We start from the raw sequence: 14,415 nt of genomic DNA, 5'->3' as shown, positions 1-14,415 counted from the left end.
GTCACCAGCATTTTTTCGTCACCAGCATTTTTTGTCATTTTTCGTCACCAGCATTTTTTCGTCACCAGCATTTTTCGTCACCAGCATTTTTCGTCATTTTTCGTCACCAGCATTTTTTGTCATTTTTCGTCACCAGCATTTTTTGTCATTTTTCGTCACCAGCATTTTTTCGTCACCAGCATTTTTTCGTCACCAGCATTTTTTGTCATTTTTCGTCACCAGCATTTTTCGTCATTTTTCGTCACCAGCATTTTTTGTCATTTTTCGTCACCAGCATTTTTTTGTCACCAGCATTTTTCGTCATTTTTCGTCACCAGCATTTTTTGTCACCAGCATTTTTTCGTCACCAGCATTTTTCGTAATTTTTCGTCACCAGCATTTTTTCGTCACCAGCATTTTTCGTCATTTTTCGTCACCAGCATTTTTTGTCATTTTTCGTCACCAGCATTTTTTCGTCACCAGCATTTTTTCGTCACCAGCATTTTTTGTCATTTTTTGTCACCAGCATTTTTTCGTCACCAGCATTTTTCGTCATTTTTCGTCACCAGCATTTTTTGCCATTTTTCGTCACCAGCATTTTTTCGTCACCAGCATTTTTTCGTCACCAGCATTTTTTGTCATTTTTCGTCACCAGCATTTTTTTGTCACCAGCATTTTTCGTCATTTTTCGTCACCAGCATTTTTCGTCACCAGCATTTTTTCGTCACCAGCATTTTTCGTCACCAGCATTTTTTCGTCACCAGCATTTTTTGTCATTTTTCGTCACCAGCATTTTTCGTCACCAGCATTTTTTCGTCACCAGCATTCTTTCGTCACCAGCATTTTTTTTCATTTTTCGTCACCAGCATTTTTCGTCATTTTTCGTCACCAGCATTTTTCCGTCACCAGCATTTTTCGTCATTTTTCGTCACCAGCATTTTTTTCGTCACCAGCATTTTTTCGTCACCAGCATTTTTTGTCATTTTTCGTCACCAGCATTTTTTTGTCACCAGCATTTTTCGTCATTTTTCGTCACCAGCATTTTTTCGTCACCAGCATTTTTTCGTCACCAGCATTTTTTCGTCACCAGCATTTTTCGTCATTTTTCGTCACCAGCATTTTTTCGTCACCAGCATTTTTCGCAATTTTTCGTCACCAGCATTTTTTCGTCACCAGCATTTTTTGTCATTTTTCGTCACCAGCATTTTTTTGTCACCAGCATTTTTCGTCATTTTTCGTCACCAGCATTTTTCGTCATTTTTCGTCACCAGCATTTTTCGTCACCAGCATTTTTTGTCATTTTTCGTCACCAGCATTTTTTCGTCATCAGCATTTTTTCGTCACCAGCATTTTTCGTCATTTTTCGTCACCAGCATTTTTCGTCATTTTTCGTCACCAGCATTTTTTCGTCACCAGCATTTTTCGTCATTTTTCGTCACCAGCATTTTTTCGTCACCAGCATTTTTTCGTCACCAGCATTTTTTCGTCACCAGCATTTTTCGTCATTTTTCGTCACCAGCATTTTTCGTCACCAGCATTTTTTCGTCACCAGCATTTTTCGTCACCAGCATTTTTTCGTCACCAGCATTTTTTGTCATTTTTCGTCACCAGCATTTTTCGTCACCAGCATTTTTTCGTCACCAGCATTCTTTCGTCACCAGCATTTTTTGTCATTTTTCGTCACCAGCATTTTTCGTCATTTTTCGTCACCAGCATTTTTCCGTCACCAGCATTTTTCGTCATTTTTCGTCACCAGCATTTTTTCGTCACCAGCATTTTTTCGTCACCAGCATTTTTTGTCATTTTTCGTCACCAGCATTTTTTTGTCACCAGCATTTTTCGGCATTTTTCGTCACCAGCATTTTTCGTCATTTTTCGTCACCAGCATTTTTCGTCACCAGCATTTTTTGTCATTTTTCGTCACCAGCATTTTTGGTCATTTTTCGTCACCAGCATTTTTCGTCACCAGTATTTTTTGTCATTTTTCGTCACCAGCATTTTTTCGTCACCAGTATTTTTTGTCATTTTTCGTCACCAGCATTTTTCGTCATTTTTCGTCACCAGCATTTTTTCGTCACCAGCATTTTTCGTCATTTTTCGTCACCAGCATTTTTTCGTCACCAGCATTTTTTCGTCACCAGCATTTTTCGTCATTTTTCGTCACCAGCATTTTTTGTCATTTTTCGTCACCAGCATTTTTCGTCACCAGCATTTTTTTTTTAACCAGCATTTTTCGTCACCAGCATTTTTTCGTCACCAGCATTTTTTGTCATTTTTCGTCACCAGCATTTTTCGTCACCAGCATTTTTTCGTCACCAGCATTTTTTCGTCACCAGCATTTTTTCGTCACCAGCATTTTTTCGTCACCAGCATTTTTGTCATTTTTCGTCACCAGCATTTTTCGTCATTTTTCGTCACCAGCATTTTTCGCAATTTTTCGTCACCAGCATTTTTTCGTCACCAGCATTTTTTGTCATTTTTCGTCACCAGCATTTTTTTGTCACCAGCATTTTTCGTCATTTTTCGTCACCAGCATTTTTCGTCATTTTTCGTCACCAGCATTTTTTGTCATTTTTCGTCACCAGCATTTTTTCGTCATCAGCATTTTTTCGTCACCAGCATTTTTCGTCATTTTTCGTCACCAGCATTTTTCGTCATTTTTCGTCACCAGCATTTTTTCGTCACCAGCATTTTTCGTCATTTTTCGTCACCAGCATTTTTTCGTCACCAGCATTTTTTCGTCACCAGCATTTTTTCGTCACCAGCATTTTTCGTCATTTTTCGTCACCAGCATTTTTCGTCACCAGCATTTTTTGTCATTTTTCGTCACCAGCATTTTTTCGTCACCAGCATTTTTTCGTCACCAGCATTTTTTCGTCACCAGCATTTTGTCATTTTTCGTCACCAGCATTTTTTCGTCACCAGCATTTTTCGTCATTTTTCGTCACCAGCATTTTTCGTCATTTTTCGTCACCAGCATCTTTCGTCACCAGCATTTTTTGTCATTTTTCGTCACCAGCATTTTTTGTCATTTTTCGTCACCAGCATTTTTGGTCATTTTTCGTCACCAGCATTTTTCGTCACCAGTATTTTTTGTCATTTTTCGTCACCAGCATTTTTTCGTCACCAGTATTTTTTGTCATTTTTCGTCACCAGCATTTTTCGTCATTTTTCGTCACCAGCATTTTTCGTCACCAGCATTTTTTGTCATTTTTCGTCACCAGCATTTTTCGTCATTTTTCGTCACCAGCATTTTTTCTTCACCAGCATTTTTCGTCATTTTTCGTCACCAGTATTTTTCGTAATTTTTCGTCACCAGCATTTTTTCGTCACCAGCATTTTTTGTCATTTTTCGTCACCAGCATTTTTTCGTTACCAGCATTTTTTCGTCACCAGCATTTTTCGTCATTTTTCGTCACCAGCATTTTTCGTCACCAGCATTTTTTGTCATTTTTCGTCACCAGCATTTTTTCGTCACCAGCATTTTTCGTCATTTTTCGTCACCAGCATTTTTTCGTCACCAGCATTTTTTGTCATTTTTCGTCACCAGCATTTTTCGTCACCAGCATTTTTTCGTCACCAGCATTTTTCGTCATTTTTCGTCACCAGCATTTTTCGTCATGTTTCGTCACCAGCTTTTTTTCGTCACCAGCATTTTTTCGTCACCAGCATTTTTCGTCATTTTTCGTCACCAGCATTTTTTCGTCATTTTTCGTCACCAGCATTTTTTCGTCACCAGCATTTTTTCGTCACCAGCATTTTTTGTCATTTTTCGTCACCAGCATTTTCGTCATTTTTCGTCACCAGCATTTTTTCGTCACCAGCATTTTTTCGTCACCAGCATTTTTTCGTCACCAGCATTTTTTGTCATTTTTCGTCACCAGCATTTTCGTCATTTTTCGTCACCAGCTTTTTTTGTCATCAGCATTTTTCGTCATTTTTCGTCACCAGCATTTTTCGTCATTTTTCGTCACCAGCATTTTTCGTCATTTTTCGTCACCAGCATTTTTTCGTCACCAGCATTTTTTCGTCACCAGCATTTTTCGTCATTTTTCGTCACCAGCATTTTTTTGTCATTTTTCGTCACCAGCATTTTTTCGTCACCAGCATTTTTCGTCATTTTTCGTCACCAGCATTTTTTGTCATTTTTCGTCACCAGCATTTTTTCGTCACCAGCATTTTTTCGTCACCAGCATTTTTTGTCATTTTTCGTCACCAGCATTTTTTCGTCACCAGCATTTTTCGTCACCAGCATTTTTCGTCATTTTTCGTCACCAGCATTTTTTGTCATTTTTCGTCACCAGCATTTTTTGTCATTTTTCGTCACCAGCATTTTTTCGTCACCAGCATTTTTTCGTCACCAGCATTTTTTGTCATTTTTCGTCACCAGCATTTTTCGTCATTTTTCGTCACCAGCATTTTTTGTCATTTTTCGTCACCAGCATTTTTTTGTCACCAGCATTTTTCGTCATTTTTCGTCACCAGCATTTTTTGTCACCAGCATTTTTTCGTCACCAGCATTTTTCGTAATTTTTCGTCACCACCCAGATAGCAAAATATGGGTGAATCAACGTTGAAAAATAGGCGGCCATAACGGTTGAATCAACGTTCGATCTCAACGTTGAAACTGTACTGAATTCGCAACCCTAATCTTTGTTGATTCAACGTTTGTGTTTCAACCACTAACTAACACTATATCAACGTTGATTCAACCATTATCCAAATGGTATTCTGCACGCTGATTTTATGTTGAATCAACGTTATGAATCAATATTGATTCAACCATCATCTAAATGATAATCTGCATGCACATTTTAGTTGATTTAATGTTGAATCAACATTAGGAATCAACATTGATTCAACCATCATCTAAATGGTAATCTGCATGCACATTTTAGTTGATTTTATGTTGAATCAACATCAGGAATCGAACACTGATTTAATTTATAAATTGATTATACTTAATCATGTTAGAAATCAATATTGATCCTGATCATCCAACAACCTAATGGTAATCTGCATGTACATTTTAAATTATGTGTATGCTGATATACTGTAAGGCTACATCTTGTTCAAAATTACCTTACATTTCCCAAAATGTGAAAATATAAAAATAAAGACAGACAATATGATTTGAATCTTCACATTTATTGAACCAAGGCATTTAGACCTGCTTTAAGCATTGTTTTTATGATTTAACAGATGAAATATATAACATATAGAAGATTGTAGATCTGCTATTTATGAAAGAAATCGTGAAAATGTCTGCAAGCATTTGGATATTTTGTAAGTGAATATATGCCACATGAGCACTTTACACCTATATAAAAATGCTATTTGAAAATAATTGATCTGCAAGTTTAAATTACAAACCAAACCACCATTATTTACAAGCGATTCCACAAAAACAATACCCAACATGGCTTATAATGACCAAACGTGTACTAACTTTGCAGACTAAACCAACGGTCTGACAAAACACACTGACAAGTGCTCTAGTAATACAAATGGCTTAATTAATAAAGCCTAACGGGCCATCCACACCAAGCACTATATATATACACATTTTTAATTTATTTTACTTTATAGAATTTAGAGTAGCCAATGATTGTGAGCCTCTTTTCGTCCACAAAGTCATTATGCTAATTAATTTCTCACACATTTCTGTGTTGCTACTGCAATTGTAGCCTAGTAGCCCCTCCATCCTTCTCCTCCTGTTCAACACCACTAAAGACGAACAGTATCTGTGTTGATGATGACAATATGAGTGATTTGCTGGAACTCTGGAAGACATGAGCAACTGCCCACTGAAATGATCATGTCTGCACTGTATTTAAACTAAATAATTCTACAACGATAGGATTGACAAAAGTGATATGCTTAGTGTGGACAGCCCCATTACAGTTTGAAAGAGTACATTATTTCACACATGAACAAGTGAACACTTGTCAATTTCAAAAAAGTGCCTTACTTTTACTTAATGGTATTACATTCAAAGTCTTAATAATTTGCAGCTCTAAAGTACTTAAAATGAATAAAAGTGGCTTCATTTAGAACTCCTATCACTTTTCAACATTTTCTCATGCATGAGAAAAATAAAATGCATGCATTTTAGTCTACTGTCACAAAGGAGGGCTGAGGACAACCTGCCTACCAGTTATCCACTATACAATCTTTCTAAAATGACAGGAGGTTTTTAAGACTTTGCAGTTTGGGGGGTAGTTTTTTCCTTTCCCAAGCCAAGCATCACTCTTTGAATAAAGTTCAATATGTTCTTCATATCATTAGGGTACTTCAAATTGAGTGCATACGTCAGGCTAAACAGCAGGCACGGTGCTTGAGGGAGGTTATGGAAATTATCCATCACAATACCTCCTTCAAGGATGATGGCTGTTGACACTGGCTGAAGGTCGACACCATCTGAGGGAGGTGAATCTTCACTGCTCACAGTCAGCAATCCGACCGATACCTCTGCCCAGGCGTCTTCACTTTCGCTGTCACAATCCTGTACAGAACCAAACAAAAACAACATTACAACAGGGAAATGTAGACACTTCACACACATCTGCATTGAGAAGTTTTATCAACATTGGTTGGCCTACTGTTTTTGACAGTATATTACTCATGGTAAACAGCACAGTAAAATATGTATCTGAAAACATTTTAGGCTAGAAATAAGCAACTTGGTAACAAACATTCTGCATAGTGGCCATCTCTCTCTCCCTTGAGCAACGTGTGAGTGCAGGCTACAAACACTTACACTGCACACCATGTGAGTGAGATTCCACCGTGCTATAGCCTGAAGGGATTGAACCTTCTGATTGGTTTGCAATGCCGTTTCAGACTGAAACTTCAAAATAAAATTAACGAAAATGTAATTTCACTGGACCTTTAAGGTGTAACTATGAGAACTTACCAAGACAGTGGTGTAGAAACTGCTGTGGTCATCTCCAAGCAGAAGAAGGAGGCCTCGGAGAACAAGCCTACCCAGCGCGGTCACGTCGGGTTTCTACAAGTGGATAATGAACAAATAAAGTTCAAGATCTGACCATCACAAGTTACAGTACAGTTACAGCATGAAACACCACAATATATGTTTGATGAACAGTTGCAGAGAGCAGTTGCTGATTGGAGATGTGATTTAAAAATAGTACAATCCACAGCATTTAGTTATCAACAACAATCAATAGTTAGCAATACTTTAACACTCTGTAATACAGCCGGGAAGCATAAGTACTATTTGGGGTAATAGGTTGTACATAAACTTAGTCATGATAATTACAAATATAAGAAGCATGTTGTAGACTTACCCATCAATTTGCTGCACAATTCCGGATAATTTCTCTCTAATGGCACCTTTCTTGGACTTGAAGATAGGGACCAATTGTGGTGTATAGCGATCCAGAGCATCAAAGAAGTCTGTCTCTAGGTGTGTGGTGGCGATCCTGTTAAACTCAGCATAAGCCTACAACACAGCAAACCACAGAACAAAATACAGTGACTAAATACATTTGAAAAAGTGTGTAAATTAGGAAAACATTTGGTTAATTGTCATACAAATAATTATGATCAACAATGTAACCGTTTTGGCATTAAACATTGGACGAATTACATTTCGGTTCCGACTTTTAGGCTTTGTAAACAAAAAAGAAATGACTGACAATGACCGGGGCCAATAATACCATTATGTAATATGGCCAGAACAGGCCAGGCATTTAAAAATGTTGAAAAATAGTGAGAGTAGCCGACCTACATGTTCACAACACATCACTTTGCGAGATGTTGCGAGCTTGTAGATCTGCTATTTTCACTATTCTTCAATAGATAAATGTATACAGATGAACGCTTTTTCTCATAACTGTGATCAGACAATTACCTATATTAAAATTGGCTTACAGGAGATCCCCCATGCCACGCTCATGTCACCATGAGTCAGCCATAACAGGGCAGGGGTCTTCAACAGGGGGTCCGGGACTCCTAGGGGGTCTTCAGAGTTGCTACAGGGGGTCGGCCAAATCTCTGTGATAAGATCATTGTTTCTTTATACAAACCACTTGAACAATAGCATCCCTATTCTACAGACAACTTTAGCCGAAAATGGCCGATCTACGAGCTTGTAGATAACTAACCTGTTCCCGGATGTCCTTGTAGGCAGATGAAGATGGGCACAGTGCGTGTTGGCAGGAAGGTAGCTGAGGGGATTCTGGTCAGGGCCCAGGCTGACTCAAACTGCATGTGTTGTGCACCTATACAAACACAGAGGAGTGATTTTACACCAATGTCACATGGTCAGAATACAAGTTTTATCTGAACACCAAGTGCTCAGTCACAGGCTGACCCGGTCAGAGAATGCTTTTCATGTCAGCTGATAGAAAACCACCCAGATATCATTATGTGAAACCCCAAAGTTGTGCCGAGGGTAACCGCCTTGGGGTCTAAGCGCTCTGCCCTTCAGCATCTCTATGACCAGAGGACAGTGAAGAAAGCAGGAAAGAATCCAAGAGACCCAACTCATAACCTCAGCACCTGCTAAGAAACATAGTTACAGTTCATTATTGTTTATTTAACCATTATGTTAAATGAAACCCCCACCTGAAGTGTGCAGTTCTTCCTCTTGAGGAATCCCACAAATCAAATTCTCCACACCAGGTGGAGAGATTAGGAGATCGAAGGATTGGGTCTACACAGAAGAGAACATAACATTATATAAACAATTGTAAAATGAGAAAATTAAAATAAAATCACTTATGAGTCTACTTATAAGAGTGTATGCAAGCAGTAGGGTATTGTAGATAAGCTCTTTGATAAACACACCATTGTGTGACAACAGTTTGAGAAAAAAGGAGTGGACCAAGTAGAACCCTGTGGACTCCTGTCTACAAAGTATATATTGTAGGGTCTAGGTGGTTAAACATAAACTTGTAGTGCATTGCAGAGTATCAGTCAAATAGAGTATCATTCAAATAGGCAAAACTGCAATAGCAAAATAATGTATTACCATGCCAGGATTGTCTACAAGCCTAGGGAACTATACGCCAATATTTCCGGTAGGCCTTTAGTTCCATTGCTGCGAATCCACTTGCCTCCATGTAGAGATGTTTGATTCATGTAGTCCTCAACCTGGGACACTGGACACCTACTGACCTTCATCCATTCAACCATTTCAATAAGTTTTTCAGGAGGCACATCAGATTCTGTTGAATGATAAGTACAGATTCATTATAGCTGATTTCAAGTATTTGAGGTTCTGGCCTACTTGGAGTGTGTGAAAAGTCGCCAATCGGTCCAGCGGTGCCTGAGACTAGTTTTTAGAAGATGATGGACAGAAGAGTCATGGGACCGCAAATATAATCCCTTGCATCTGTCCAATCTAGCCTGGTGGGGATAATTAACATTGGTTATTAGTATTACCTGGTGTACTAGGGACGGTCTGTTCCTCTGGTTCTTGGTGGTGTGGTCGTTTCAGCCTTCTCATGCGCTTCCTGGTGTTCCTCAATCGCTCCTCCAGGAAGTCTGTAGCAGGTTTTTTTCCCCGGCCAGGTGTGTACCAAGCTGCCTGTAAAAGAGACAATTAGGTTCAGCTTAAATTTGCCTGGCGTAAACCATGAAGATGGTTACATGGGATTTTAAGGAGCAATCCAAAAATGTGCGTGTGACTGTGCACTAGGAAAAACTTTGAGCACATTTCTTTTAGGTGTGTGTGTGTGTATGGAGTGTTCTCCTTTATGTGTTGATTGATTGATGACTTACATAGCCACTGCCAACTGTAGTACCATCCAAATTAAGGCAAGGGCTTTCTTGGTGACATTAGATGGCCTGTCAAAGAACGATGAAATGAGACAGTAATCATTGTTACAAATATATGACGATTCAAATCCCTGAATTGAACACTGAATGGTTATGCGCTTTTTAAGTGCATTCGATTCTGTGTCATTTTTAGATTTGACCTAAAAAGCATTATTTTACACTTTGGCTACTCAAAAACAGCAGATATACAAGCTCATAGCGTGGCACCGAGTGCTGCGCTACGAGCTTGTAGATCTGTTATTTTAGAAAAATCTTGAAAATGTGTGCAAATCTTTGAATTTTTAACGAACATTTGTAACTCAAATCTTTGTTTCTGGGGGTCCCTAGAACAAAATATTTTGAGATGAGGGTCTGTGGCCAAATACATATACATTTTGGGGTCCTTGACATGAAAAAGTTTGAGAACCACTGACATAATAACACAAGTTAAAAACAAATACATTTAGAAGACATTTTGTAGAATCGGCCTCAGGTCTTAATGGGTTAATTGAAGGTGTGTGATAACCAGTTCTTCTGATGAACTTGGCAAAGTGTTTCACAATGCATACTGATTAATGAACTCATGTTATACAAATGAAATCAGTGGTTCTCAAACATGTTCATGTCAAGGACCCCCTAATTAGTATGTACTTGGCTAAGGACTCAAGATTTACAAAAGTGTTTCAAAAATATTCCACAAATGTTGTTTATACTGTTTTTTAATAGCTGATCTACACCCTCACAACGCATCACCATGCACTGTGAGCTTGTGGATCTGCCATTTTCAAATAGGCAATTTATAGGGTTTAAGTGGTTAAACTGAGTTTCATGCTATATAATCTCATTTAGCTGGGAACCACATGGAAACCCCCCAATGACCCCTGAGGGTCCCTGGAGCCCACTTTGAGAACCACTGATAAACATTACCTGCTTTTGTTAGCTACTGTCTGCAAAACAAAACTTAAGTTAAAAAACGGATTACCAAATTTGTCTGCACACTAAAATCCTCAATGTTAATTTATTCTCCTTAAGGATCCATTGGTACCATTTGGTTACATGGCGGCTTTCCGACATGTAAGACCGTTACCGTACCGGTTGTACTCTCTGTCTCTTAATTAAATTATTTTACTTTTTACTGTAGGTTAAAAACAAGATTCATATATAAAATAATAATTACAGTCAAAACAAATGTGGCCTCACCAAAGGGATATGTGGCCAACATTAGCTCTCTTTTAAGAACTAACAAGTTGAATCATATTTTAACGTTTTAGGATGCCTGGTCGCATTGTAACATCATCCGTTTATATTAAATTGTGCAAACACATTGCTTTCTATGTAAACGCGGTTGATAAACCGTTAGTCCTGAAACATGATCATATCATGACGTTTTCTACATTTACAACCCATACATCTACATAAACGTTCAGATTTCAAATATAAAGCACTTAGCCCAGGGCCAAGGATGTTACAATTTGAATCGGGAGGGTTTAAGTATCCGTACCTCCTGTATTGTTCAATAAAAGTAATTTTAATCCGATCGGTGGCCATTTTCTCCGAGTTTTCTGTATGCTTTAAACTACGCGACCGTCGGTTGGGAGGTGTATTACATTATACACATGCATTACAACTATGAGAAAATGGCCACCGATCGGATTAAAATATCTTTTATTCAACAATACGGAAGATGCGGGTACTTAGACACACCCGATTAAAATTGTAACATCCGTGGCCGTGCGGTAAGCACTTTATAGTTGAAGTATGAATATTTATGTTGATGTACGGGTTGAAAGTGCAAAAAACAGGTTGAAATTCCGGCCATGAGGCTCGTGAAAGGACAAGCGTCGTGTGAACCATGGCTAAAACTCGGTCGTGCACGGTTACATGAACGTGTTAGTTCATGTAACCGTGTACGACCGTGTTTGGATAATATTTTAATTCCATAAACTAATTAAACTTACCTGTTATCTAGTACAGTAAACACGAAAGCACCCCGGTTTGAAAAAGAAATCTCTCAGCCAACAGCCGTTTCCTCTGCCTTCCGGTGTTGATGATTTCAAAACTAACAAGCTCCGCCTTCAGTGTTGCCATATCCGCTTATTATAAGCGACTTTGGGCTTCTTTTTCTGTGAAGTTTTTTGGGCTTGCTTCCTTAATGTCGTTTAAACCAGTGGTGGTTCTCAAACATTTTCATGTCAAGGACCCCCAGATTAATATGTAGGCTATTATCCATTCAACGGACCCCCATCTGAACACATGTTATGCCAGGGGGGACCCCCAATACAAGATTCGTATTAAAATGTTTCAAACATATTCCTAATTTTTCACATTTTCTTCCAGATAAGAGTTTTGTTTTAAAATAGCAGATCTACAAGCTCACAGCGCGTCGCATCGCAACCCGTTGTGAGCTTGTAGATTGGCTATTTTCAATTAGTCATAGTTGCTTCTTTTGGGCTAATTTCCATAGACCTGGTTGCTTATTTCTATCGCAAAATCTGGCAACACTGTCCGCCTTGTGCATGAAGGATGTCTGCGGTTCTCAACCTGTGGGTCGAGACCCTGACAATTTAAGTAATAATTTTAATACCTTAAAAAATAAATGAAAACAAATCAAAGAAAAAGACTGTAATACAAGTAATCAACAAACTATACTATAAACTGGTCAAACATTGGCCAAATTGTCAAATAATATAAGAAAGAGAGAAAAAAAGAAAATAGCCGATCTGCAATAAGAAGTTATAGATTTTTGAAATAGTTCAAAGTTTAGCTTTTCTCACATTTTTCTAAAATATTTTGTTTTAATTAAAAAACATGTTTTCAGACTCAGAAGAGGACGCTGAATTGAATGGGCTAGGTTTTGATTTTGTATGACCCTTAAAAAGTGGCTTAAACAAGCGTTAAAGTTTCATAAACTTGAAGCTTTTTTCACAAACATATTATTATTATTATTATTTTATTTTGACCCTTCAACCCTCTTATTTAGATGATTTAGAGTTGAATGGTAGGTTAAACAATAGTCTAGAATTGTTTAATAAGAAGTTAAAGATTTTTGAAATAGTTCAAAGTCTAGCTTTTCTCACATTTTTTTAAAATATTTTATTTTTAAATTAAAAAAAACTTTTTCAGACTTAGAAAAGGACGCTGAATCGAATGGGATAGGTCTCGATTTTCTATGACCTTGGGAAATACAAAAGCTCACCAAAAAGATTGGACGTTGACTTTTGAATAAAAAACAGATTTTGTTGAGCACAAAATCTGGAACTAATCGCTCCAGATATTTTTTAAAAATCTAAAACTTCTCTCCATCCATATTGAGAGTAAGCCGGATTTTTTGGCACCAGCCTTGATTTTTTTAGACACTGATAAAGCTCAAAGTTCAGCGAAAAGACTGCAAAGGTCAACCCTCGTTACATTTTTAGAAATTGTATTTTTCTTCGATACTCTGGCTTTAGACTAATGTGATGACGCTGATTCCAAATATGTAAGTTATATTTTTCTCGGAAAACAGGAAGTGCCTCAAAAGGCCACTTCCTGGTTGGTTTTAGGGTGTTCCAGGCCTGTGATAACCCCGATATATTTTTTTTCCAAATCTACATGTAAAATAATGCTAAAATTTGAAATCATCAAACCCTCATATCAAATCATGATTTAATTATCCCTTAATTGGCTATGGTTACGGCTTCGCTATCTCGCTCAATATCTCGAATACGATAAGGACTTAGGGTCCACTTTTTGGATATGTTGTAGAGCTGGCTAAGACGCACGTGTGGATGTCTTGTTTGTCCCGGTACGGCACATTTTTTTTTCTGACTTTGTCCTTTGGTATGGTCTTAAGGTTTAAGACTCTATGTGCCTTCCGATAGTGTAGGAGGTCAACTTAGGAGTGTCGTACCGGGACAAACAAGACATCCACGTGTGCGTCTTGGCAAGCTGTACAACATATCCGAAAGGCGGATTCGAAAAACGTATCGTATCGAGATATATTGCTTTATTACGCATATAATAACTTGACATTGGACCCTAGCCAATTAAGGAGAACGGTAAGGCTGTGTGTTAGGGGAGTTATATGTTCGCGTTCGGGGCGACGCGCTGACCCAGAATTTGGTGTCCAATTTAGTTTTTACTCCTTTCAAACAGTTTTTCACTATTGTCTCGGCCCCTAGGGTGCGCCGAAACAATCGGACAATGGATTATCGATCAGCTCTTCAGTCATTTTGGGGCATAAACAAGAAGATGAAGGATACAATTAATAATGATGATAATAACTGATAATGATGATGATGTTCAAGTTTCTGTAATGATTTTTTTCCCATGATGCATTGCAAAATACAGTTAAACATTGTAAAATGACAGAACAGTAAATTACTGTACATTTTTACTGTAGAAATTACAGAAATGTGTTACAGTGTATACTTTGCACAGTATTGTACCATATTAAAATTAATACAGATCCCTATAATGATCCCCCTCATTATATGAATATAGGTCAAATATAGTGATAAAATATAGGTTACGTACCTTGTGTTTTCATGTGAGAAGTGACAAAAAGAAGGTATCAGAATGATTCACAAGTGGGAAAATGAATAAAGCAACATCTGGGTTAAAAATAACCAGGTGTTCAACTGCAATTGAAGCCCTAATAACCACTTTGAC

The 14,415-nt window shown here is 37.9% G+C and overlaps 1 protein-coding gene across 5 annotated transcripts; it reads right to left on the bottom strand.

Moving 5' to 3' along the window:
• Positions 1-5,147: 5,147 nt before the first annotated feature.
• LOC311050366 (uncharacterized protein) lies at positions 5,148-11,806 on the bottom strand. 5 transcript variants are annotated; one of them, XR_014601290.1, is made up of 10 exons: positions 11,724-11,806; positions 9,730-9,795; positions 9,391-9,535; positions 8,978-9,173; positions 8,572-8,659; positions 8,109-8,225; positions 7,856-7,998; positions 7,290-7,444; positions 6,896-6,988; positions 5,148-6,484 (listed from the first exon to the last, which is right to left on the bottom strand). XR_014601290.1 is itself a non-coding variant. In XM_084064394.1 (10 exons), exons 4-7 carry the CDS (start codon positions 9,066-9,068, stop codon positions 7,856-7,858), a joined length of 354 nt encoding a protein of 117 aa, XP_083920520.1. In that variant the 5' UTR covers positions 9,069-9,173; positions 9,391-9,535; positions 9,730-9,795; positions 11,724-11,806; the 3' UTR covers positions 5,148-6,484; positions 6,896-6,988; positions 7,290-7,444. The 5 variants fall into 5 exon arrangements, 4 of the variants coding, with proteins under 4 accessions (XP_083920520.1, XP_083920521.1, XP_083920523.1 ...); XM_084064394.1 differs by having other exon boundaries at positions 9,063-9,173; XM_084064395.1 differs by having other exon boundaries at positions 7,876-7,998; positions 9,063-9,173.
• Positions 11,807-14,415: the final 2,609 nt, after the last annotated feature.

The sequence above is a fragment of the Gymnoscopelus microlampas genome, assembly GCF_963454915.1.
Source record: "Gymnoscopelus microlampas genome assembly, chromosome: 1".
Taxonomy (NCBI): Eukaryota; Metazoa; Chordata; class Actinopteri; order Myctophiformes; family Myctophidae; genus Gymnoscopelus; species Gymnoscopelus microlampas.
The sequence above is the reverse complement of the archived record's forward strand: the minus strand, read 5'-3'. Positions and strand labels throughout refer to the sequence as shown.

Bases quoted from the DNA above. Each gene is read 5' to 3' on its own strand.
- LOC311050366 (XM_084064394.1), bottom strand. The intron at 8,226-8,571 runs GTGGGGGTTTCA...GTGTTTGTATAG, and splicing joins GGAAGAACTGCACACTTCAG to GTGCACAACACATGCAGTTT. The intron at 7,999-8,108 runs GTTAGTTATCTA...ATCTTATCACAG, and splicing joins ACAAGGACATCCGGGAACAG to AGATTTGGCCGACCCCCTGT.